Source organism: Lithobates pipiens, unplaced genomic scaffold, assembly GCF_037356315.1.
Source record: "Lithobates pipiens isolate NorthernLeopardFrog02 unplaced genomic scaffold, aLitPip1_a1.2 Scaffold_1, whole genome shotgun sequence".
In the NCBI taxonomy this organism is placed as follows: Eukaryota; Metazoa; Chordata; class Amphibia; order Anura; family Ranidae; genus Lithobates; species Lithobates pipiens.
Window position 1 is genome coordinate 133,126,003 of NW_027507685.1, and position 27,096 is coordinate 133,153,098.

Genomic DNA, 27,096 nt, shown 5'->3' on the forward strand with positions numbered 1-27,096 from the left:
ATGGGAAAAAATGAAAAACGTGCCTCCTATAGTGCAGTATCCGAGGGATTAGAAATTAAACCTCTCCACCCCAGCTAGCAATAAACTCATTTATTAAAAAAAATTAAAAGCATTGATATTGAAATCAGGAGGTCATTCCTCCCGATGAAGCCATGTAGGAGGTGGCGAAACTAGTAGAGGTGGAGCCTGGCGGTGGACTTTTATCACAACTATAAGTATTTGGATACCACAGTTTAAAAATTAGCCAGCAAAAAAAACATTTTTTAACCATGAATAATAGGCCTCATTAGTCCATGCAATAATGCCAGCCAAGCATGAAAGCGAGGATCATTTCTGTCATGCTGTGATGGGTCTCAGAATGTGTACACCCCCATGCTCTGCCTTTACAGCTTAAGAGGAAGCGGTTGGTAAGCAATAAAAACACAGATCATCAGTATGCTTTTACTGCCCCCTAACCACAAGTGAAAACGAGGCGTTAGGATTATTGCTGATATTATGACTTAACCAATTGCCGCTGGGTGTTGTACTCGTATGTTGCCCGACTTTGAATGATTTTACCGGGATGTTGCCGGCTGCTGCAGGCATTATCCCACTATCTTGTTTTTAGAGCCGCTGGAGCTCTTTCTTGTAAAAGCAATCCTAGTGGCTAAGTGTTCCCCAGGCTCTCCCCTCCCACTGGGGAACCCGGGATTGCAGCTGGCGGTTCCACTGGCTGACTATAGAGCTGATCGGGAACAGCCCTGATTATCTCTATGGTCTAAGAAACCGGAAGCAACCAGTATTTAGTCACTTCTGCTTTCGCCAGTTGCAAACAAACCATTTCTGATCTGAAAAAAGCTTCAGATCATACCAATCTTGGTATGATCTAAAGCTTTTAAGGGCAGAGGAGACATCTGGGGTCTAATAGACCCCAGATGTCTCAGTAACAGTGGCAGCCCGTCCATTAGGGGCGGTGGAGCGCCACCCCCTCTATCCACAGCCACCACCCCCATGCTCTATCCACAGCCGCTATTTTGCAGGACACCGACACCCCCTATTTATGCATCTGGACCCTTTCAGGATGCTGGATGTGTGAATTCCAGTGGCGGGGTGTTTTGTTGAAGCACCTGATTAGAGCCAGAGGCTCTAATAGGCTTCAAAATAAGGTGCGCTTGTGGCGCAGAGCATTGCAACAGCGAGCACATATTTGCTATTGAAACACTGATCCTCAATCCGGCCAATCAGAAGCAGGTCTGAGACCTGTTAAAACGTCACCTATGGAGATTGACAAACACTGTCGTTTGGCGCCATTCCTCAAGCGTGCACAATTTTTAAAGCATGGCAGGTTTGATATCTATTTACTCAGCGTAACATCATCTTTCACATTATACAAAAAATGGGGTGAATAATGTCTCTGGGTTTTTTTTAATTCATGAAAGTGTTTTTTTGTTACAAAAAAAAAATTGCGTTTGAAAAATTGCTGCACAAATATCATGTGACATAACAAAATTGCAACAAATGCCATTTTATTCCCTAGGTTCTATGCTAAAAAAAAAATATATATGTAATGTTTGGGGGTTCTGAGTAATTTTCTAGCAAAAAAAATAAGATTTTTACATGTAGGAGCGAAATGACAGAAAAATCCAGAATAAGAGAAAGGTTCAGTATTGAGTGTATTTATGTGCATTGATGTGCGTAAGCCGTATGCTCGTAAAGTAATTCTAATGGCTAGAATATTCATTTATTCCAAACACTAGGCTGAAATTACAGGCATGCGCATTTATACACACATGTGTAAATTATGACAGTACGCTTCTTTTTGAATTCAGATTTGGGTTGTTTTTTTTTTTTTTTTTGCACATGCCTGAATGCTGCTTTAAAATATGCCTGTAAATGATGCAATGTGTATATACACATCAGATAATACACATCAGATAACATAATGCCTTTAACAGCTGTGTTTTTTGCGCCTGTGTGCGTGCAGCCTTATGCTGTCCATACACTATATGAAAAAATTGTCCGAAACTCGATCATTTGGCCAGTTTGTTCGTTTTTCGGGCAGTTAATGGGCACAACATTTTTGAGCTGAAAAAAAAATGAGGGACAAGTTTGGAAATTTTCTGCAGAACGAACGATAAATTAAAAGGTTAATGTGTTTCCTGTCCAAATTGTTTTCACTAGGTAAAAAAAATAAATAGATTCATTTATGTCCATTGAACGATTTATCGGTCATTACATGATGGCACTATCGTTTGCTCTCACAGCCGAATTTACGTTTATTTCGAAAATGGGTTTGAGCGATTTTTTGTATAGTGTATGGTTAGAATGCAACTGACGTTCAATATAAATGTGATCATTTCATATAGTCTCCAAAGAACTAACTGAATGTTTGTTGCCAGGCGCAGTCATTGTGCGGTCACCTTACATTATAGCTACAGCACATGAAAAAAAAAAAATACTTCCAAAGTCTCAGCACAGTCTGTTCTTTTGGCATGTGAAGTGTTAATCAGCACATGAGCAGAAAGCGCCTCCCCTCCATTGCAGGCTGTGAGTAGACATGGCTCCCGCCCCTCCTCTTACAGGAAGACAACATTCACTCCACTGACAATGGAAGCCGGGCAATGGTCCCCTCTTTGTACCCTCAACTATGCTAGCCAGCGATACCTGTGCCACTGCAAAGCCCCAACCCAGGCTGGCAGCACCCTACAGATACAGTGAGTAACATTTAAAGGAACTGTACACTAAGAACTAACTAAAGCTGGCCAAAGATGAGTCTGTTTTATTGATTGAACAAAAAAAAAGTGACCTGATATCCCCATCCACACGTTCGAGGTGGATGGAGGACTCCCCCCGATCGTTAGATCGACTTGTGTACAACCGCAGTGCCTAGCCATGGATCGAAATTCGTCTGGCCCCTGCTGAACCGACCGAATTTTGATCCATAAATGGCAAACTCAAGTCTGGCCAAACACAGTTTGTTTTTTAACCTACCAAGTTCCTTTAGCCGCACAAATGAGTTTGGGGATTGCGGAATCCCTTCCACCCAAGGTTGATTGGCTGCAATAGAAAATGAGTTGACATGTCCCATCAACAGAAGTGGATTAAGCCCCTGTTCACACCAGTACGACTTGTCATGCAATTTGCCAGGTCCAAGTCGCACCCTATTGTGGGCAATGGAACTGTTGCCGACTTTGTGGTGCCAGACTGATTTAAAGAAAAAGGTTCTTCCTTTTTTTTTTTCCTTTTTTGCGTGAAGTTGCGCAGATGTCAGCCAAGTCCAACCTGAAGTTGTTCTAACTTGCAGTTGTTTGGGGGGGGCGTGCCTTTACCTAGATTGCCAGTTTTAGGGCAATTATGGTGAGACCTTCTTATCACAATTATGTAAGTGAAAGAGTTCTTTCTTGCAGAGAAAATAAGATATGTGACAGCTTTTCATTTAGCCTTGGCTGCCATTTTTTGAAAAAAAAAGAAGCTTCACCCGACTTAAGGGACACTGATGTAGGACTAAAATATGGTTGCCACCATTGGTCATTAACCACTTGACGACCACCTGCTGCAGATGTACTGCAGCAAGGTGGCTTGGCTGCGCAGATCGCCGCACCAGTAGGGCAAATCGTGCACTAGCTTTCATGGGCGTACACGCTCTGATGGCCAGCAGGGGAGCCAACCAGCCATCATCATTATACTGCGGCAAGGTGGCACAATCTCACAAATCACCATAGCTGTACGTCAGTTTGGAAACTCGCTTTTGTGGGTGCGCACGCGCTCCCCCATCGGCCAGTGGGGGGGGGGCAATCAGCAGGTCTGGAGATCCCCATGTCCGCCAGCCACCTGCGATCATTCCCTGCAGAGACAGAACGGGGATCTGCCAAAGTAGACAAGGCAGATCTCCATTCTGTCAGGAGATGGCACTGAGAGCTGTCTTTCTGCTAAGCAGGAAGATGGATCTGTGTGTTTTCCCAGTCACACAGTCTCCCATACAGTTAGAAAACACAAACAGGAAACGCACTGTTAACCCCTTCCCTGCCAGTGTCATTAGTAGAATGTCAGTGCTTATTTTTACCACTGGCTTCCAAAACTGTCAGTTAGGTGTCCACCACAATCCGGCAAAAAATCACTAATCGCCACCATTACTAGTAAAAAAAAAAAAAAGAGAGAAATAATAAAAATGACATAAATCTATCCCCTATTTTGTAGAGGCTATAACTTTTGCGCAAACCAATCAATATCCGCTTATTGGGATTTTATTTTTTTTTTTACCAAAAATATGTAGAAGAATACATATTGGCCTAAAATGATGAATACAATTGTTTTTATTTTAAAATATATATATTTGTTTGGATATGTATTATAGCAGAAAGTTAAAAATATTGTGTTTTTGTTTTTTTGTAAATTGGCAGTCTTTTTTTGTTTATAGTGCAAGAAATAAACGCAGAGGTGATCAAATACCCCCAAAAGAAAGCTCTATTTGTGGGAAAAAAGGGCATCAATTTTGTTTGGGTACAGCATCTGCGCAATTGTCAGTTAAATTGTCAGTGCCTTATTGCAAAAAATGGCCTGGTCATTAAGGGGGTAAATCCTTCTGTGGCTGAAGTGGTTAAAGGTGGTACCCCAATATGCTACAGGAACCCATTCTCTATATTTGTTCCAGGCCAGCAATTCAATAGGTAGTAAAGCAGGGATCAGGATGAGAGCTCCTTTAGGTACAGTCTCGGCAGTTGTACGCTCTTATTTATATTGCAGCCTGTGCTTCCAATATGGAGATCCTCTTCCTGTTTGGTCACAAGTTTAGGAAGAGAGGAGAAATCTCCCCAATGGGGGCACAAACAGTAATAAAATGTGAAAGATATTCAAACCCTTCCCAACACCACTGAAAATAAAGATTTTGGCTGAAGTTAAGCTTTACATTTTGTCTCACAGCATTTTTTTTTTTTCTCAGTGTGACCAATGGAATTGAAGTATGGAGGTCAGATGCAACAGAGGAAATGCTAGAGGAGTGGGTAAGTGATCCTAGTCAGGGCCGAATTTACATCTCAGGAGCCTATAGACAGAGAATTCTTTCTTGATAAATTACCGCAAGGGTCTAGGAAATTTCATTAAAAAAACACACTAAAGTGGATTTTAGGGGAAACAAATGCAACAAAACGGCTCAAATTGGTAAAGTTTAAAGGGCTCAGAAGAATCTTTTCCTCTATGGACACCTAGTGAATCCGGTGCCCTTTGACGAACTTAGAGCTAAGCATGACCTCCCCGTACTGCTTTCTTTGGGTACCTTCAAATACGGCACTACGCTCTTACTATCTCCCCGACTATTCAGTTCTCCAAACCCTCCCCATTTGAAAGAGTAGCCTTATCTGCTCCCTCACAGAGAGGACTGACCTCGGACATATATAAAATTCTAAATCCTTCTGATAGAATTTCATTGGGGAAACATAGCTATATGCGTAAATGGGTGGAAAATCTTGGGGAAAAACTGTCTGCTGAACAATGGAAAACTATGGTCTTGTGCGGCTAAGAGCTCTATATGTACACTTTATAAAGAAAAACACTTATAAGGTGCTCTTTTGTTGGTACCTAACACCATCTCGTTTACACACCATATACATATCGGCTCCGGACCGCTGCTGGAGATGTCTTCAAGACCAGGGCACGTTACTCCATATTTATTGGAACTACCCAGCTCTTCAGCCTTTTTGGCGATCAGTACAGGAGCTTCTCCAGGGGCTGCTTGAGGTAGATATCACCCTCTCCCCTAAGCTCTTTCTACTGGGTCTTCTCCCTCCTAAACTCCCTGGACTAGCGAAAAAATTGCCCACACATATACTCATAGCGGCAAGGTGCTTTAGTGGTCATACACTGGAAAAATCGATACCCTCCAACACTTTCAGACCTCTATGCCAGAATTACAGATGTGGAGATCATGAAGTCTATGTCGTCTCACTTAGAAGATCGGATGGCTAGACATACAGCAATATGGGAGGGCTGGTATCTCTGGGTGGAACTCCATTGACTGCTTGAGGTACCCCTTGCCATGTGTACCAAGTCTGTGTGGGATCCTGGAGTGACGAGTCTAGGTGGTTGGATTTAGTTTTCTATACACTTTTCCTCCTTTTTCTCTCCCCCCCCCCCCCCTTCTTTTTTTTTTCTCTTCTATCTCTGGAAATGCAGACCACGCAATTTTAGGATAATGACTATTTTGATAGTATGTTTGACTGATGATCGAGGTCCGCCTATAGGTATTACTACTGTATTACATTCTCATTTTTGCAGAGCAGTATTTCAGCCCCTTTTATTGATCGGCTGTGCTTCATGTTTGATATTTGTAGGACGTATCCGTGCTACCCACAGAAACTTGCTGATTCCTCATTATTTTCCACCCCCCTCCCCCCTTTTTTTTTCTTTCCATTTTATTTTATTATCTCTTTCTGCATTTGTGTCTTATATTTTTATATTGAAATGATCAAAACCTAATAAAAACTGTCAATTATAAAAACATATATATATATATATATATATATATATATTTTTTTTTAAAGACGAGTAAATAGATTCCCAACATGTCAAACCTTAAATTTGTGTGCGCCCATGAAACAGCGACATACGTCAGTAACCTATATTTTCTATAGGCGACACTTCGAAAGCCCCCTATAGGTTATCAGTTTAGTGTTATGGAGGAGTTCTTGTGCTAGAATGATTGCTATCATTCCGGTGTGCGTGGCAATATGTAACATTTGTATCGCAATCATTTTCACGTGTAGGCGCCCCTAACTGGTTTTTATGTGCTTGGGTGTAATTTTATTCTTTTTGCCCAAAAAAATTTACAACCATGTTATCTTTTCCAGGATGCTGTGCGGAGCCTCTTGTCTCAGGAGCTGGTAGAAAAATTGAGGTAAGGCAATCGCAACTCTCTATACTTTACATTATGCTTTGGTTAACGCTACTTCTGTAGTAAACTGGAGGTAACGACACCCCTCAGAGCCCTTTAGTACAGGAAAGTACGGTCCTCAAATCTCTGCTATTTTCAGAGGTTGATAAAATTAAGGCTGACCATAAAAATTTTGCGATTTTCTAATGATTGCATTTTCAGGTCAAGTTGCAATACAAGAGTTCACAAGTAGATGTCGCTGCTGGTGCAGTCTATATTTCAAATATTCTACTCCTAGAAACTGTTGAACCTGTTAAGCCCCATACACACTATCCGATTTTCTGCTGAGTTTTTCCTTCAGATTTACCAAAACCATGTAGTAGAAGGGCCTGCCTAAATGCATACATATTGAAACTCCTAAGATTTGACCTCATATTCTATGGTTTTGGTAAATCTGAAGGAAAAACTCATCAGAAAATCTGTGCGTATGGGGCTTTAGACGGCATGCTCTTCTTTATTGCTACATGTGCTGGTCCTAAATGGGTTGGGTATTTCCAGTTTTTGTCAAATTCACATTAAGTGGGTTAACATAGCTCCCAGGTATCCCTGATTTAGAACAAAGTCCCTCTGTCCCTCTTTCCTCCTCATTTGTCCCTCATTTTGATTTGTTCTATGTAGTTACAAAATGCACTTTTTATCTTTCAAAAAGTGTTTCCCAGTGCTAAACCTTTCATCAAATTTCTAAAATTATGCATTTGTAAATTTCGAAAGCCAATATAAAGTAATAGTAGTGGTAACAAAAAAGCACTAGTGGGTTTAACTATTTTTTTTGGTCTAATTCTCCTTTAAGGGGGAGTACCAAGGGTTAGTGTCCTACATCTACATACTTTTGCTAATAGGTGTCCCTTTCCCATCTCAAAAAGTTTTGAGTTATGGGTTAAGGCGAAACTCAATGCAAACAGCTAAACATACACGGGACCATAAGGGACTAAAGGGAACATATGGTAGCTTCTTTACCTGCAAAACTATTTGTTTTTCTGTCCATCCAGTCTTGTGATTTACACAGCTCTAGCACACAAAAGATTGGTGACCTGACTTTTCTCTGCTGTAGTTTGGCATTACAGTTACATCACCTTCCAGTCCAAGCCTGTGATTGGACGGTGTGGGAGCAGAAGCACCCAGGTGATGAGTTGCCGCTCTGCTCTCTGTCAGAATGTTTCTTACCAACTTTTATTATTTATAAAAACTAGGAAAAGCTAAAACCTCAGTAAGTTCTTAGTTGCTCTGTGTCACAAATGGGATTTTTATTTCACTTCCTGTTCTAGTGAACTCTTCCCCACTCAATGCAGACCTTTTACAAAGGATTGGCTGGGGTTTTACTTTAAGCTTCACTTTAAAGTGTCACTAAACTCGCATTATTAAAAACTATTAATAAATGGTTATTACATGCTGTTTATACTCACTCAGTCACTATGAGATTTGTTTCTTCTATTCTGCAAAAAACTGGGTTGATCCTGCTGCTCTCTATCACACATGTGGGTGTATACACAGTGGTAATGACAGCTTAGTCCCTCCCTCCCTCCTCCTCCATGCCCACTAACCAGCTAAACGCAATTGGGGGGGGGGGGGGGATTGCATGTAGATTGATGGAGGCTTCACCTCCCTCTAATTCTGAAACATAGGTTGGAGGAGCATGACACAGCCTGTGACTGGCAGAAATCTGCGAATGTTATTGGCAAAATGAATAAAGATTTGATTTCAAATAAATATTTGTATGACAATTTAAAACAGTTTGTTTATATCAATTTATTTATTTTTACTCTGTATTCCAAAGGCTGTTTGTTTTTGTTTTGTTTTTTGTTTTTTTGTTTTTTGAACAGGTGACCAGTAGCAGGACTAAAATCTCCTCCTGCCACTGTTTCCCTGCAAACAGGCTGGGAAAGATCTGGGTCATGTGACAGCTGTATATCAATTAGGAAAAGAGGACTTCGATTTTTTTTTTTTTATAATTACATTGCCATCATCCATATACATAAATAGAAGGAACAATGTAAATGAAACAGTGTGTGTTTTAGTATCACTTTAAAGAGGAGTTTCCCCTAAAAAAAAATAATAATAATAATAATTAAAAGTCAGCAGCTACAAATACTGCAGCTGCTGACTTTTAATAATCAGACACTTGCCTGTCTCAGGGTCCAGTGATGTGGGGGAACGAAGCTCCGCTTGCCCCCCCCTCCTCTCAGCTGTGCTGGCATTGCAACTGTGGGCACCCGGCTGTGGCTTCACGGCTGGGCACCCACTGCGCATGCGTGAGCAGCACCGCGCACCATGTTTGGCCGCGCAGTCATCTGGGACCTGTCACGTGTCCCAGATGACTGACAGGAGGGAGGGGGCGGAGCGGAGCCCTTCCTGCACCAAGGGGAAGTGACATCAGGAGCCCAGGCACAGACTACGAGGGGCCCCCTAGCAACAGCCATATAGAGGTTAGTTAAAAATAAATAAATTACCAAAATGTTTTTTTTTTTTTTTTAGGAATTTTAAGCATTTTATTTATTTTTTTGGTGTGTGGAACACCACTTTAAGGTTCCTAGACAGCGATGAAGATTCATGGGATCACACCATCTCTACTCCACCAACTAATATCGGTGGAGTTGCTCACATAGGACACGTCCTTCATGATTTTTACCTTCTAGCTGATATAACCTCTTTTTTTTTTTTTTTCCTAAAGGGAAACTTTTCAGCAAAATACCCCAGTCTTAGATATACAAGGAAGTTTGGCCAGCCTATCCATTCCTGTCAATTCTAAGAAAGTGACCCTTGACCTTCTCAAACTTCCCATCTCCGAGGCGCGAGCCCATGTACAGCAGGTGTTATTCGACCTGGTGGATCGAGCTTGGAACTTGGACAAACAACTGAAAGGTAACGGTGACCAAGCTAAGGATTCAGGGGTTATAACTTAGTTCACATTGGTATATGTGCATTTTCTGCATGGAACGCAGGCTCTTGAAGGCAGAGCTAGCAGAAGATCCTGCATACGCATTTAGATGCATGCATGTCTTCTAATGACTCTAGGTGCATCTGATCTGCAGTTTACCTCCTTCCGAGCCACATCAAGTTAGGCCGGCCATATATGGAGATTCGAGATTTGACCCGTTAATAGACAGGCTGAAAGTACCAAGTTGATTGATCAACTTGGGTACAACCAGCCTGCCAGATTCTCTGGCGATTTACTGTCATCTCCCGGCGGGGACGGCTTCCTTCGCCCACCTCCCTGCCGGGAGAAGACAATAGCTAATTCACCTGTCATCACTGTCCATTGTTGATGAGGGAATCATGTGAACTCATGGTTGCAGGAAGGAAATTTGCACAGTGTATGGCTGGCCTTACAAGCTATTTTTTGCATTCCTATTGACTTTTATGATGAGAAAAGCAGTTCTGACATGACCAAACACACACAGGCATTTAAAGTCAAGGAGGAAAGAAATGGGGGAAAAAATGTGCATTTTTTTATGTTTTTTGAACACGAGCCTGCAGAGCATTGCATCCACTGACCGCAGATCCAATGCAAGGCTCCTGCAGACTCTTGCTCCGGCTCCCTTCCTGTTCAGAAGTTCAGGCTTTCTGTTGCAGAGCTGGAGGAAGTGTCAATGGATTACGAGTGTGGTGATCAGTGCATTCATGTTCTATTGAGAACCACAAATCTGTCCATTGCTGTGGCAAATGGGACTTGTAGTTCATTCATTCACAGATCCCTGTGGAGCCCCACATAGTCACACCAATTTCAGAAGTCACAGAGGCTGGGGGGCGGGGGGAGAATCCCCAATAGCTGTCATTAGGGGGTTGCTTAGCTATTAGATTGTAAGCTTATTATGAGCAGGGCCCTCCTAAACCTTTTGTATTTTATTGTATTGTAACTGTACTGTCTCCCTTATATTGTAAAGCATAAACGGCGCTATATAACTCCTGTAGTTTTATTATTATAATAATAATTTATATGTTGCACCCTAAATATGGGTGTAACACATTAAAAAGGTGCCTTTAACAGCGTGCTTACCCGCCGCAGTACATTTACTGCAGCAGGTCAGCTTGTACAGTAGGCACAGCGATGTACCTGTACGTCGCGGCAGCAATGTGCTGTTTTTTTTTTCTCCCTGCAGGGAGTAAAAACCGGCACATTGCTTAGTGAAAGCAGCATACATTACACACATTAACTCTTCTTAGGCACACATTTAACCCCTTGATTGTCCTATATGGTAACCCCCTTCCTTGCAAGTGTCACTTGTACTGTGACAGTGCATATTTTTTTTAGCACTGATCACTGTATTAGTGTCAGTGGCAGTAAGTCCCTCCCTTCCCCCCACGTCAATAAGTTTCAGATTGTCCGCCACACTATCGCAGTCCCATTTTAAGTCGCTGATCACTGCCATTACTGGTATGAGAAAAGAAAGAAATTCCAGTGTATATATACCATAGTTTGTAGGCACTATAATTTTCATGCAGACCAAACAATATACACTTATATTTTACCGAAGACATGTAGCAGAATACATTTTGGCCAACCTTTATGAAAAAATGCGATATTATTTTTTATTTATTTATTTATTTATTTTTCAATTTTTATTGGATATGTTTTATAGAAGAATATTGATTGTTTTTATTCTGTTTTAATTTAAAGTGCAAAAAAACCCCCAAAAAACCCAATGGTGATCAAATACCACCAAAAGAAATCTCTATTCATGTACAAATTTATAGAAATGTTGCTTGCGCACTGCATTGCAATCGCCAGTTAAAGTGGCACAGTGGCAAACTGCAAAAAATGGCCTGATCGTGAAGGCGGTAAAAATCTTCTGGAGCTTGAATGGTTAAATCATGGGTCTCAAACTGGCGGCCCTCCAGCACGGAGTCATGCTTGCAACTGTCAGCCTTGCAATGCCTTCTGGGACTTGTAGTTTCGCAGCAGCTAGAGGGCCTCCAGTTTGAGACCCCTGGGTTAAACAGACATTCACTAAAAACAACTCATTGTCCTATTTTGCAACTGATTTTCTTAAGTCGGTCATTTAGCTTGGGAGTTGACTGCACTGTCTGTCCTACAGAGAGCCACTACAGGGAATACTTGCACACCTGTATATGAAATGTGAAAACATGATGAAATAGGCAAGTAAATGAGTTTACCATATCAAACATACAATATGTACATTCAATGAAAACATATACTTGTTGCTTGCTAAATGTGCTTGTGATCAATAATGATCATAAGTTCTCATAAAAAGATGACAGATCATGATCTTTAGAACCAGAACATGGCCATTTTCTGCTCATGGTTCATTCTTTCTTCCAGCCGCAGAGTCCAGCGTCGCGCCATCCAACAGTCCAGTTAAGCCATCTCAGAAGAACCACTCACTGCTCATTCCAGGTATGTGCAAGCTGCAGCTGACATTGAATTTTTAGCATGCTCGGGAATCTAGATGGGCACCATGTACGGTATACTATGTATATAAACAGAAGTGCAGATTACCATGCCAAGGGTGGGGTAGGGTCGGCTGTCATGATTTCTAGTACAGTCTGTTTTTATCCATTATCTTTCATTTCAATCCATACTTGTATAGTCTACTTAAAGTGGTTGTAAACCCTTACATATACCCAGTGAAGTGACTGGCCTCAGTTGATACACAGAGATTAAACAAATACTCCCACATAAGTTGTACCTGTTTATCTGCTGTCTTCTCTACATCCATTTATAGTCAAGAATTTATAAAGCTTGTCTGAGTTGTCAGAAAAAAAGGGGACGCGAGCTGAAGTTACACTTCGCAGAGCTCTGTGAGGAGAGCTCTGAGAGCTGATTGGAGGGAAGAGACATCCCCCTCCTTCACACAGCACAAAGGGACAGAGCTGAGGATGTCAATCCGCTGGAAGTCCCACCCTTGGCACCATTTTTCTCTTGGTGTCAGGAAAACTTGTCAGAATGGAGTCATGCTGATAGTAGAGGAATGAAGTATCACCAGAGAGAAATGACACTTATACGTCATTGGATCCTCATCTATATTCATGTGATTCGGATCCGACATTACAGGAAGATTACCTAGGCGTTCCCTGTGGTGTAGCCCCCCTCCCTCTCTTCAGAGTCACATCAAGTCGCCAGCAAATCTCCAGGAAGTCACCTGGCAAAGTCACACCATAAGTCGCGTTCAGGTCGCAGTAGTGTGAACCGAGCCTAATTATCCCCCATAGTGTTCTTAATTGAGACGCACTATAGAGAGATATTCTTTGTACATATTTCATGTCTGAGGTTTACAACCACTTGCTGAGCTCCAGCCTTACCTTTTAGTCATGCACAGTTGTAAAGACTTCTCTTATGTGCTGAAATTGTCTACTCTGATTTCACTGCACACTGTGACCTTCTAATAGTGTGCAATAGAAGCAGCAGCCCACAGAGCCCACCTTACTTCCTGGCTGGAGGACATCCAGCATCATCTCACTCTTTCCTCCCCAGCCTTACTCTTCTTTGGCGTGCCCCTTTCATTCGTTGGATATCAGTTATTTTGTACATGGAGGCTGAGCATCGCATGTGCACATTACCTAAGGAGCTCTGCATATAAAGTGTGCCTAGGAATGTCTGAACCGAGACTGACACCCATTCATCAAGACATTTGGCTGTCCTCTCAGGAGCCTATCAACTGCTTGTATCAGCGCTGAGTTCTGCTATGTTCTCAGGAAGCTACACACAGCACCAGCCATTATCTGACTGCATTGCATAGAGAAGCGCAGAGACCCAGAAATGACATCACTGGGACCAAAATAAAGTAAGATAAATAGAAACCTTTTTGGAAATTTCATTAGCCAATTGATAAGGATAGTAGGGAGGAACCAGGGAAGCAAAATATATTCAGATTAAACTTCTCCGACAAAGGATAAGTCAGTGAGCAGTGGTTAAAATAAAATAATCATTCTCTTTTAGCTGTTCTCTGTAAAAAACTACAAGTTATGTTGGTGTTATATATAAAAAAATTAAAAGTAATTTACAAATTCTCTGTTAGATGTCGATTATCGGAAGAAGGGATTTGCAGGATCTGTGACACAAGTGAAAAAAAGAATCCCAGGGGAGTCGCTCATTAATCCCGGCTGTAAGAGGTACGGTTATCCTTTTTATAATCAAATTTTAACCAAATATTCCTAACTGTCGTTTCATGCGTTGCACTCTTTAAAACTCTGTATAAAGCTACTGGATGCAAGAACAGGCCTCATTACCCATAATCCTACACACTTTATATAAAGCGGCTGTATGAAAAAAGCAGAACTTTACTCGTAACCCATAAAAAATAATGTTCTTTAGCAAAGAACATACATTACATATTAATAATGATGCCACCAAAATGAGTATGTTCTGTAAATTGCTCCTGTTTCTTCTTGCTGGAGCCTGCCAATTTGCTGAAGCCAAGAACCCCTGAGCAGCAGTAAATCATAAAGCGGAACTAAACCTGTCAATTTAAAGCGGTTGTATCCTCTGCTTTGTGATTTGTTACCTACAGGTAAGCCTATAATAAGGCTTACCTGTAGGTAAAATGGATATCTCCTAAGCCTACATGGTTTAGGAGGTACTTGCCCTGCATGCAGCTGCTGACGTCAGCGGGGCATGCGTTCTGAAGGTGCAGTGGATCGTGCCTGAAATTCAGAGTGGAGGACATCATCGCGGCTCTGGCCACTCACCGCGCCGGAGCCACAAACCCAGAAGAACCGCAGAGGGAACATGTCAGCTCCCTCAGCAGTGATTGGGGGGCAGGCGCTTCCTTCCAAGGTATTTCATAATAAGCTAGTATGCAGTGCATACTAGCTCATTATGTCTTTGCCTTACAATTTTTGTTTTTTTTTCTCAGGGCATACAACCTCTTTAAGACCCCTTTCACACCAAGGGCGTTTTGCAGGCGCTATAGTGTTAGAAATAGCACCTGCAATCCGCCCTTAAACTGCTGCTCCATTGTCTGCAGTGTGAAAGCCCGAGGGCTTTTACACTGGAGCGGTGCGCTGGCAGAACGTCGGGGAAAAGTCCTGCCAGCAGCTTCTTTGGAGTGGTGAAGGAGCGGTGTGTTTACCGCTCCTCCACCGATGCTCCCCATTGAAATCAATGGGTCAGCGATGCAATACCACCGGCAAAACGCCGCTATTGCAGGCAGTTTTAACCCTTTCTTGGCCGCTAGCGGGGGGGGTAAAAGCGCTTCGCTAGTGGCCGAAATGCGCTGCAAATCCAACAGTAAAACGCTGATAAAAATATCAGGGTTTTACCACCGATGCTATGGGTGGCTTGGTGTGAAAGCCGTCTAAGACCCCTTTCACACCACACCGCCCATAGAGTGGGTGTTAAAAGCCGCTATTTTTAGCTGCGTTTTACCACCGGATTTGCGGCGCATTTCAGCCGCTAGCGGGCCGCTTTTACCCCCCGCTAGTGGCTGAGAAAGGGTTAAAAACGCCGGCAATATGCTGCAATAGCGGCGTTTTGCCGGAATTATTACAGTGCTGCTCTCTGATTTCAATGGGGAGCAGCGGTGGAGGAGCGGTAAACACACCGCTCCAAAGAAGCTGCTGGCAGGACTTTTCCCTGACGTCCTGCCAGCGCACTGCTGTAGTGTGAAAGCCCTCGGGCTTTCACACTACAAACAATGGTGCAGCTTTTTTTAGGGCGGATTGCAGGCGCTATTTCTAACGCTATTTCTAACGCTATAGCGCCTGCAAATTGCCCTGGTGTGAAAGGGGTCTAAGGGTCCTTTCACACGGGGCGGATCAGTTCTGATCCGCCCCGTGGATGTCCGTTTGCTCAGCGGGGATCACTCCGCCGATCCCCGCTGAGCAGGGAGATGACAGGTCTGTCTCCGCACACTGTGCAGGGACGGACCTGTCACAGCGCCGCTCTCCCCTATGGGAGATCGGATGACGATGGACCGCAGTGCCCGTCGTCACCCGATCCGATCCGCAGACGGATGGAAAAATAGCTTTTTCCTCCGTCACACTTTTTCGGATCGGAACGGGTCGGATGTCAGCGGACATGTCACCGCTGACATCCGACGCTCCATAGAGCTCTATGGAGCACCCGTTCAGGTCCGCCTGAAAAACTGACAGGCGGGCCTGAACGGAACGTTAGTGTGAAAGGGGCCTTACAGTTTAAAAAAACTGTTACAGTCCTGGAATGCCGTGATTGCTAACTGTCACATTTGTTTGTGTCCTCAACTAAACTGTCAAACCATCAAATGGCTGGTGTCATAATTTTTTTTTTCTCCTTATGTGCTTTTTGGTGTCATAACTAATCACATATGCAGCACCATGACAGTTGCAGATCAAACAGAAGCAGCTTCCTTGGCTGTAGTAAAGGATGGGACGATTTAATTCCGCTTTATGGCTGTCAGCAGATCATCCTCTACAAATTCAGCAGTACCTAATAATGGAGAGCAACTGAGCATGTGCAGTGCAGGGTGAGACAGTGCATTACTAAGATTTTAAACAGTATGGACACTTAAATGATTTACACAGCTATAGCTGCAAAAGGGGACAGCCTGAAGTCATCTAGCAGGACTTAGTATTCTGGTTAAAGTTTCACTTTTAGACCCCTTTTAAACTTGGGTGAATTTCAGACGCTTTAGCGTTAAAAAAGGCGCATGTAAAGCGCTTGAAAAAACGCCTCATCTGCAATCCCAATGTGAAAGCCTGAGTGCTTTAAGAGCCCTTTCACACTGCCAGCGCCCTTTAAACTAGCGGCACTTTACCAGCTTTTTTCGAGCGCTAGCGGCTGAATAAAGGGTTGAAACCCCACTCAAAGCGGCACTTTGCATTGATTTCAATGGGAAGGGGCGCAGCAAAGAAGCTGCTTGCAGGACTTTTTTTGACACTCTGCCAGCGCATCGCCTCACTGTGAAAGCACTCGGGCTTTCACATTGGGATTGCTGTTTGACCTGTTACTGCACATGTGATCAGTTATGACACCAGCTATTTGATGGTTTGACAGTTTGGTTGAGAGCACAATCAAATGTGACAGTTAGCAATGGTTTTTGAAACTTACATTTTATGGGTTTAGGTCTGCTTTATAGTGCCCACACCAGTTTCAATTGGATAGTTCTAACAGAATTTTTGATACGTTTATTAAATCTAGGAAACCAGCTCTAGCCTATTCAGTGCTTTTTTTTATAGGGGTTGTTTTGAAATAGAAGCAACACAGCAAATTGGGAAATCTCTGATAATTTTCTAAGGGACCTTATGATTAGGTATTGCACATGCATTTCATCACTCAAATATGCATGGGATTTTAAAGCTGAATTCCAGGTATAGCTTTTATAGCATAGTTACATTGGTCCAGCTTGGAACAAAGTAAGCATGTCTAGGCTATACCTGTGGGATCCCATTGAAAGTTGGAAATCGCTGCAGAAGGTGCTACTACTACAGAGATCTCTACTACATTCCAGGTCCCATGCCAAACGGCTGCCCTACAGCTGTCAGAAACCATTAAATCAGGCTGAGACAGAAGTACAGTTAAATCACACTTGTTTAACAATAAGGTAAAAAGAACAAATGTAGTCAATACATAGCCAAAGTTCAGCAATCGAAATGGATAGTCAGCCAAGTCAGCAGTCAGGGATCAATGTAGTAGAACAGCAAGCAGGATCTGGAGCCAGTAGGGAAGTCAGCAAAGCAAGTCTTTAAACAGGATCGCAGTTTCTGTGATGTTGATCAAGGTGAAGGCAGAGCTCCTCTGGACTGGACGGCTTAAGTAGGCAGGACTGATGAGCAGGATATCATCATCAAGTGAGTAACTGTGGAGAGATAGGAGCTGGCAATTAGCCGACAGCTGAGCGGCCAGCTCAGGGAAGGAAGGGCTGAGCCCAGCTCTGACAACGGCATAGTGAACACAGGGGTCACTCATTTCTATAGGTGCTACTCACAGAATGCAAGACATTCTCTGATTGGATGAAGTAGAGGGGTGGACAGTGATGTCACCTTCTACACCTAGTCCAACTAGCGAATGCCTGGTATTCATTGCGGAAAATGTAATTCATTCTGTTAACAGGGCCCATGACAAGTGAGTGACATTATGTTCACTTGACAAGGTATTTGAAAGACAGTAGTAATCACTCTAGTAGTGGAGACAGCTACAGTATTTTCCAGCTTCCTTAGGGATCCCACGGGCATATGCATACTTACAATGGTCCAGGCTGGATCAGTACAACTATGCAATACAAACCATACCTGGAATTCAGCTTTAGTCCTGGACAGTGGCGGCTGGTGCTAAACTTTTTTGGGGTCTGCACTCCCCCATCAATGGTAGCGGCGCCACGGCTTCCTTGGCTTCTCCTCCCAGCCAACCCGATCTGCCTCCTGTTCTGATTTGGCTGGGAGGAGAAGCCGGAAGACCATAGCGAATATTGATTCACTAGTGTCCCAAGTGGGTGGCCCAACCTTTTTCAAGCCAATTGGAGCCTCCGGCTCTAATCATGTGGCTTGAAAAAAAAAAAATGATGAGTCCGGCGCCCCGCATGCATCTCCGCATGCAAACTAGGAGGGTGCTCCTGGTCCTTGAAATTCAAAACGCCTGGCACAGACAGATTTAGCATATGTGTCTTGCTTACATTCTAAAAGTGGTGCAGCGTGCCCCAAATTCCTGTATCTGTCTATAACCTGTACTTGAATTTGGCGCACACTGCGCCACTTTTAGAACGAGACCCTTTCGCAAAGTCTCTCTGTGCCAGGGTCTCTCTCTGTACGCCAGAAGAGAGTTGGTCCTAACTAGCTCCACTTTTGTAAAGATACGAATTGTCTATTTCTTTTAATGATTTGGTGCATGCTTTGCGCCACAATGTAAAAGTAGCTCATTTTAGAGCTACCTGAATTTGTTGCAATACGTTAACAAGATGGATTATCACCAGAAAAATCATGCAGCAGTTTTCTTAAACTGTGTTTACATTTCCTGTCCTCCTCCTTTTTTAGCATTGCATTTCTTGTTAAAGTGGTAGTAAATTCCATTTTTTCAGTTGTACCTACGGGTAAGCTTATAATAAATGAGTGAATATCTCCTAAACGTGCACCTCTTATGAGATATTCATATCTCTAGCAGCCGGTGCATGCGCACTGCGCTCTGAATGGATGGCATTCTCAAGTGTGCTGTCCGTTCAGAGCGCAGTGCCGCAGCCATGACTCCTGTGCACATGTGCGGGAGTGATGTCATCACAGCTCAGCCATTCAAACGGTCGGAGCCTGCAAACCTGGAAGGAAGACTGGGTGAAGACGTAAGCCCTGCCAGCGGTGCCAGCGTTCCACTGGAAGGATCCATTTCACAGGCAAGTCTTTCAAAATGTGCTGGTATGCGATACATACTAATACATTATGCCATTAGCTTGCAGGGGGAATTTTTTATTTTTTTTTTAGAAACTATTTTACTACCACTTAAAACGTTAAAGTTGTACTGTGCAACAAAAGAAATAAAAGCTTCTTTTCTGATTTAAAAAAAAAAAGTCTTATGTACTGAACAGTAGTAATAAAATAATATATTTTGATGTTTCCTTTTAGCAAAAAAATAGCAAAGGGAGTGGATTTTGAAGAATCCTGAGAATTCATGTAAGTTGTCTGTGCTGGATGTGACTGCACTACGAGCTGGATCGACAGCGCCATCTATAGACTGTTTGATGCAAATAATGTGTGGTTCATCGGGCATGTTTTTATCATAAGGACAGGCCTTTTAATACCTACCTCCAAACAACAAGCCAGAGACAGTGATGACTTTTCTGCCTTTCCTGAAATACGCGACACTGCACCAGTTATGTAAATGCATTATTTAAGAGCAAGAGGACCTCTTTACTTCTGCACAGACCTGGCATGGAAATGGCTGTCTCATTAACGTCATTGGCTGTATAACCCATTGCTTCTCAGAATCCACTGCAGGGGAAAACAAGTCTCATAACTACCCTATAGAAGGATTATACTAGCAAACTATTATGTCGCTACTTCTCTCTTTCCTATAATTCCCTTTCATGGTGGATGCAGGGCTGCAAGTCCACTGCTGAATATGGGTGCCTTTCAGATGTGGGATCTGGCCAATTACTACACGTCTTTTGGTCCATCTGCAAATGTATGTATAGGCATATGAATCCAACCTACCTCAGCCAATCGCTGTTGCATTTAAAAAAAAAAAAAAAAAAAAGGCCAGCGTCACTGTTGGTTGCTTAGAGCATAAAGATGAATGCTCATTGGGTATGAGTGTGCATGTTTATGCCACATCTTACTAGAATATAGTCATTTAGTGTTTAGGGCTTCTAATCACCCTCTTCTTACTGTGGGTGGCAATACAAAGCAGAACTAAAGTCACTAGACTTGCCTCTTCTCCAACAGTCCAAAGTCCACAACATGCTGGCATCTTCTCCATGACTCCTTCCTGGTGCCAGTCTTTGCCTATTTTCAGGTAGGTGTATTTTATTGCAAAAGAGACATTGCATGTCTTTTCTGCAGTAAACCGTTCTCTTATAATATTTTTATTTTTTATATTTTGCCTTCCGTTCCAAAAAGTGGATGTCAAGCCAAAAGCTTTTTTTCTGTTTTTGTGATAGAATGGGGGAGGATTAGAACTCCTGCCGGGTGTACTCTCACTTCCTGCCCGTTGACAAAAGTTTCACCAAGTTGGGTAAAATCTGCAACAGGGACACAGACAGAACTAAAAAACCTGCCAGGGGTTCTAGCATACCCCTACTCTACTAAAAAGTGTTTTGATTTCTGGCTATGTTGCTACCCACCTACCCTTTTGTCTGCAAATTTATGCAGATAGATATATACAACTCATATGCCCTGTACACACAATCGGACATTCCGACAACAAAATCCATGGATTTTTTCCGACAGATGTTGGCTCAAATTTGTCTTGCATACACACGGTCACACAAATCTTGTCGGAAATTCTGATCGCCAAGAACGCGGTGATGTACAGCACGCCAAGTAAAATGAAGTTCAATAGCCAGCGTGGCTCTTCTGCTTGATTCCGTGCATGCGTGGAACTTTGTGCATCGGAATTGTGTACAGACGATGGGAATTTCCGACAACGGATTTTGTTGTCACAAAATTTGAGCGCCAGATCTCAAATTTTTGTGTGTCGGAAATTACGATGGAAAATGTCAGATTGAGCCTACACACAGTCGGAATTTCCGACAAAAGCTCCCATCGAACATTTTTCATCGGAAAATCCGACCGTGTGTACGGGGCATTAAGGTTTAAAGACGTAATAAAAAAAAATAAAAAATGTCCTCTGCCCAGCACTACTGGACTAGAGTGATCACTACTATCTAGTAAGGCAGGAAATGAGAGGCCATCTCTCCAACGCCCTGGATAGCAGTAAAAACCTGAGGGATCTAACCCTTCCCCACATTCAAACCATGAAAAACTTTTTTGGCTGCACATACTTTACCTCTGGTTGTTCTTTCTGGCTAAAACCTTGTTCTATAATCTTTACAAGCCTAATTCAGCAAATTTATAATTTAAAAGTAGTAGCAATCCATGACAGTCAAACTGGATTCCTCGTTTGGTGCAATAGATTTTTACTGCTTACTGCAATTTGCACATCACTATTGCATTTCATACTTCCTATCATGTGTGAATATCCTTTTAGCAGCAGTATATATGTGTATGTGTGTGTGTGTGTGTGTGTGTGTGTGTGTGTGTGTGTGTTTTTATCGGATATTCATACTTAGCTCCCATTCACACTACTGTAGCGTGATGTCAGACGTCGTGCATATGCACAATTTTTACTCATAGGGCAGCCCATTAATTTTCATGGGCTGCCCTACATGTGCAAAACACTCAAAAAGAGCTCATGTATCTTTCTGAGCTTTGTGTGGTTTTTAACTATGCATTTTGTTGCATTTGCAAAGGGTTTGGGGGTGCCATTAAGCATGAATGGCACTGCAAATGCGTTACGCATTTTTGCGTGTTTCATTTTACGCACTAACCTAGTGTAAATGCCGGCTTATGTTTTTTAAGCGATGAAACAAATCTGTTACAGTGCAAAACAAGGCCAAAAATTCCAAAGTGGTGAAGACCAAGCGGAAAAGTTCATAATGACCACATAGGCTATATAATGTGTATGCTCAGCTGGCTTCATTAAGACTTACAGTGCCTTGCAAAAGTATTCGGCCCCCTTGAACTTTTCAACCTTTTGCCACATTTCAGGCTTCAAACATAAAGATATAAAATTTTTATTTTTTGTGAAGAATCACCAACAAGTGGGACACTATTGTGAAGTGGAACAAAATCTATTGGATTTTTGAAACTTTTTTTAATTAATAAAAAAATGAAAAGTGGGGCGTGCAAAATTATTCGGCCCCCTTGCGTTAATACTTTGTAGAGCCACCTTTTGCTGCGATTACAGCTGCAAGTCGCTTGGGGTATATGTCTCAGTTTTGCACATCGAGAGACTGAAATTCTTGCCCATTCTTCCTTGCAAAACAGCTCGAGCTCAGTGAGGTTGGATGGAGAGCGTTTGTGAACAGCAGTTTTCAGCTCTTTCCACAGATTCTCGATTGGATTCAGGTCTGGACTTTGACTTGGCCATTCTAACACCTGGATACGTTTATTTGTGAACCATTCCTTTGTAGATTTTGCTGTATGTTTGGGATCATTGTCTTGTTGGAAGATAAATCTCCATCCCAGTTTCAGGTCTTTTGCAGACTCCAACAGGTTTTCATCCAGAATGGTCCTGTATTTGGCTGCATCCATCTTCCCCTCAATTTTAACCATCTTCCCTGTCCCTGCTGAAGAAAAGCAGGTTCAAACCATGATGCTGCCACCACCATGTTTGACAGTGGGGATGGTGTGTTGAGGGTGATGACCTGTGTTGCTTTTACGCCAAACATATCATTTTGCATTGTGGGCAAAAAGTTCGATTTTGGTTTCATCTGACCAGAGCACCTTCTTCCACATGTTTGGTGTGTCTCCCAGGTGGCTTGTGGCAAACTTTAGACAAGACTTTTTATGGATATCTTTGAGAAATGGCTTTCTTCTTGCCACTCTTCCATAAAGGCCAGATTTGTGCAGTGTACGACTGATTGTTGTCCTATGGACAGACTCTCCCACCTCAGCTGTAGTTCTCTGCAGTTCATCCAGAGTGATCATGGGCCTCTTGGCTGCATCTCTGGTCTTCTCCTTGTCTGAGCTGAAAGTTTTGAGGGACGACCAGGTCTTGGTAGATATGCAGTGGTCTGATACTCCTTCCATTTCAAAATGATCGCTTGCACAGTGCTCCTTGGGATGTTTAAAGCTTGGGAAATCTTTTTGTATCCAAATCCAGCTTTAAACTTCTCCACAACATTATTACGGACCTGCCTGGTGTGTTCCATGGTCTTCATGATGCTCTCTGCGCTTTCAACAGAACCCTGAGACTATCACAGAGCAGGTGCATTTATACAGAGACTTGATTACACACAGGTGGATTCTATTTATCACCATCAGTCATTTAGGACAACATTGGATCATTCAGAGATCCTCGCTGAACTTCTGGAGTGAGTTTGCTGCACTGAAAGTAAAGGGGCCGAATAATTTTGCACGCACCACGTTTCAGTTTTTTATTTGCTAAAAAAGTTTAAATTATCCAATAGATTTCATCCACTTCACAATTGTGTCCCACTTGTTGGTGATTCTTCACAAAAAATAAAAATGTTATTTCTTTATGTTTGAAGCCTGAAATGTGGCAAAAGGTTGAAAAGTTCAAGGGGGCCGAATACTTTTGCAAGGCACTATAGTGCAGCTCCTCAGCAGATAGAAGGAATATCCAAAGCAACCTAAAGAAACACAAGAGGGTGTTTCTAAGTGCAGTATATAAGTTTAATTTATGAATAAAAAGCAAATAAACCACTCACATGTAGTAGAATAAAAAATCGCATCATCCAGAAACCCAGGCAGTGCAAAGATGATAGGAAGCAAAACATGCAGAAATCCACTCTCTTTGATGGTTTCTGCTTTCTTATCATCTTTTTGCACTGCTTATGTTTCTGGATGAGGGCAATAGAACTTATTACATGTGATTTTTATCCTACTACATGTGAGTGGTTTATTTTCTTTTTATTCCTAAATGAAACTTACATACTGCACTTAGAATCGCCCTCTTGTGTTTCTTTGCGTTGCTTCAGATATTCCTTCTATCTACTACATGTGAGTGACTTATTTGCTTTTTATTAATAAATTGATCTTGCATACTGCTTTTGAAGCACCCTATTGTGTTTATTTTTATGTACTCATGATTTTTGTATTAACAATTATGAACGCCTAAGTCACATAAACTTGATTTTAAAACAAAACGTTTTTATTTACATATCCAAATGTCAGCAAGCAGAGTTTTAACTTAACAGAATACAGTATAGGTAGATAACAGAAATATGTTAGTAGCGCATGGGGCTGTTTAAGGCTGGCCATAGACAACTCAATTGGCCAAAATTCGAGCAGTAGGTGGTTTGAGACTGAGCCACGTGGAAATTTTTTGTCCAAACGGGGACTGCATCTGATAAGATGCAGTCCCTGTTTGGGTATTCAGCCATGGGTGATTACTCCACCCATGCTGTTTAGCATGGATAGGGGAAACCCTTCATTTCTCTCATTCTCTTGTTCAGTGGGACTGAACAAGGGAAATCGAGCTGTGTATGGCTAGCCTTTCAATTGGTAAACTACAGTATGTATTTAATACCCATAGGATAGGTTTGTGTTGAAACGCTAGCTATGGAGAAGGTGGCCAATTTTTAAGGAAACCTAGATTCATGGAAATAGAAGTTGTCTGTTCAACTGGAACTGCCTCAACTTCTTCCTTTATTCAGTAAACAGCTGAAGGAGCAAAGTGCGGCAAGTCAAAGGAAAAATTCGGTATTCACCTTCCTGGAGTCAGACCAGTACAAGATGGATGCTAATTGGCTCCTTTGAATGGTCTGCTTTGTTCCACTAAATAGGGGCCTGTTCATGTATAACTGCCACCTACTGCTTTATGTTAACCTATGAGTCCAAGCTATAAAAAGGTTGACTAGAGTATCAGTGAATGGTAATTCTCAACTTGTGTGCAGCCACTTATTCACCCCCCCCCCCCCCCAAGAATAATAGTTTATTTTTTGTAATATGGAATGTGTATGTATACAGAATCAATAAAGTCTCTTTACTTGAATGAAGACAGGTCTGCTTGTATTATCTCCATGGAAGACGATATTAACATTGCTTGGCTGTACAAGGACAATTCAGTGTTTTTATACCATTGTTTGATACTGCATACCAAAAGCTGTAGAGGGCGCTCTTGCAACACAACTGTCTTTGTAGCCAAAGAAGGTAATTGGACGGTGATGGCAGTCCTGCACCGTGCACACTAGATGCCGCGGTGAAGAGTTCAAAGCTTTGTATGGAAGGCCCTCAGCGTGGCGATGGTTTGGCCACAGAGCGATAGAACAGGATGATCTCGTCTTTGCTTGGACAGGTGTATGTGAAAGTCTTCAGCTGTGCTGCATTGTTCAGGTAGCGAAATAAACCCCTCAGGTCTTTGGGGATGTCAAAATGGCGAAAGTGTTTGCAAACCGTCTGTCGGAGAGAAAGAAGAAGGTTTTTTATGGTTTCTTAGATCTACATGTCTATGCAATCAGCTTAAATTAGAACTTTGGCCTACCATTGAAAACACTGCTATAGCAAATAATTTGGTATCTGCACTCATGGTTTTCTCTTTGTTCCCCTTCTCCAAAACTGATATATCAGTGGTGAATGCTGGAGAGATAATATCTAAAGCCAAGACTATTGTTTAGGGTTAGTTAGAGTCCTATATAGTGTATGTCTTGTGGTCATTGGACCACATGCATTAATGCAAAAGGATAATAACTGGGAATTCTTAATTGGACATTTCAGGTGCTACAAGCAATATATTATATACTGCAAATATCTTAAGATAAATACACAATTAAAACAAGCTTGACTTAAAGTGGACGTCCAGGCTAAACCCTCTAATCCCTAACGCCTATACTAATTACCCTGTAAAAGGAAAATTTCTAGACTTGCCTGTTCTCAGGGCACGCCGGTCTGGTCATGTGATCTCCCCATCAGCCAGCTTCTAGGGAGAAGGGAGAGTACCAACATTGGCTGCAATGCCTGGGGTGGTGACATCACCCATAGCTTTACTATGGGACATCCAATCTTTCTTCTCTCCCCTGAAGCTGTTGCTGGGAGCCGATCATGTGGCCAGACTGGAACACCCTGGGAATAGGTAAGTATAGACATCATTCCTCATCGGGGTAGTTAGAATGAGAGTGGAAGCAGATTTAGAATTAGATCAGTGCAGTTAAAGCTGAATCGGATGAAGCTCAACCACTCAGCATCTGCCAATCCCTACACTAGCTTCCGACTGCCCAGCAAATTTAATTCATAATACTAACAACAACATACAAAGCCATTTCTGCCCCCAGCTACACCACCAATCTTGTCTCCAAATATCATCCAATCTGTCCTCCCCGCTACCTCAGTCAGGCTATCTCCTTCTCTTCACTGCTTTTAGGAGATCCCTGAAGATCCCTGAATACTCCCCTCTTCAGGGAAGCTTATCACACCTCCACCTTACTGAACTTTTATCTCTTCCATCAGCTCTTCCCCCTAGTTATAGCCTTTTGTACCACTTGCCTCACTCTATTAGACTGTAAGCTCTTATGATCAGGGACCTCTTAATCCTCCTGTATTTTATCCTATTGGAACTATACTGTCTCCTGTGCAAACTGTTGGCGTTATATAAATACTGGATAATAACCCCTAACCCATCATTTCTTTCCACGTCACACGCACTAAAATTGCTACTGAAATAGATAACATACTCATTGGTGAAGAATTTATATGGTAGCAGCCCATGTTATAAATGACTGCAATCTTTTTAAACTTAGTGTTACTAAACCCACAACATTAAAATCGCCATAGCATGCTTGTTATACTCACTGTGGAACTTCAGGGGTTAATTCTCTGCATTGTGTAAAAATGCTGTTTTATCTTGTATACACAGATCCTTCCCTCCTGCAATGTCTATCTGGGGAAGGCCAGCTAACACAGGCAGGGTAGCCGACCTGTACATGCTCCGGACGGGAGTCGGGAGCTGAAGACAGCTGTACGGAGATGCTCCTGTTTGAGCCACATACCACCTTCATGTTTATATGGACATCATTTCTATACTCATACACTTTCCTACACCATCCTATGCTGCAATCCTATATACATACCACCTCAGCCCTCATGGAGAGGCTATT

The 27,096-nt window shown here is 42.4% G+C and overlaps 2 protein-coding genes across 2 annotated transcripts in view; one reads left to right on the forward strand and one right to left on the reverse strand.

The window, feature by feature from the left end:
* Positions 1-2,513: 2,513 nt before the first annotated feature.
* Positions 2,514-24,920, forward strand: PAXX (PAXX non-homologous end joining factor). Its single transcript, XM_077477124.1, has 7 exons — positions 2,514-2,693; positions 4,919-4,979; positions 6,822-6,868; positions 9,573-9,763; positions 12,183-12,257; positions 13,879-13,972; positions 19,385-24,920. Exons 1-7 carry the CDS (start codon positions 2,587-2,589, stop codon positions 19,422-19,424), a joined length of 615 nt encoding a protein of 204 aa, XP_077333250.1. The 5' UTR covers positions 2,514-2,586; the 3' UTR covers positions 19,425-24,920.
* The window catches only part of CLIC3 (chloride intracellular channel 3), a 52,157-nt gene continuing 49,194 nt past the window's right edge, over positions 24,134-27,096 (reverse strand). Inside the window, 1 exon segment of the mRNA XM_077477109.1 lies at positions 24,134-25,402. Within this exon segment, the coding sequence (XP_077333235.1) occupies positions 25,238-25,402 (165 nt within the window). The 3' untranslated portion in view covers positions 24,134-25,237.

Bases quoted from the DNA above. Each gene is read 5' to 3' on its own strand.
- PAXX (XM_077477124.1), top strand. From the start codon at position 2,587: ATGGAAGCCGGGCAATGGTCCCCTCTTTGTACCCTCAACTATGCTAGC. The intron at 2,694-4,918 runs GTGAGTAACATT...TTTTTTTCTCAG, and splicing joins GGCAGCACCCTACAGATACA to TGTGACCAATGGAATTGAAG. The intron at 9,764-12,182 runs GTAACGGTGACC...TCTTTCTTCCAG, and splicing joins CTTGGACAAACAACTGAAAG to CCGCAGAGTCCAGCGTCGCG.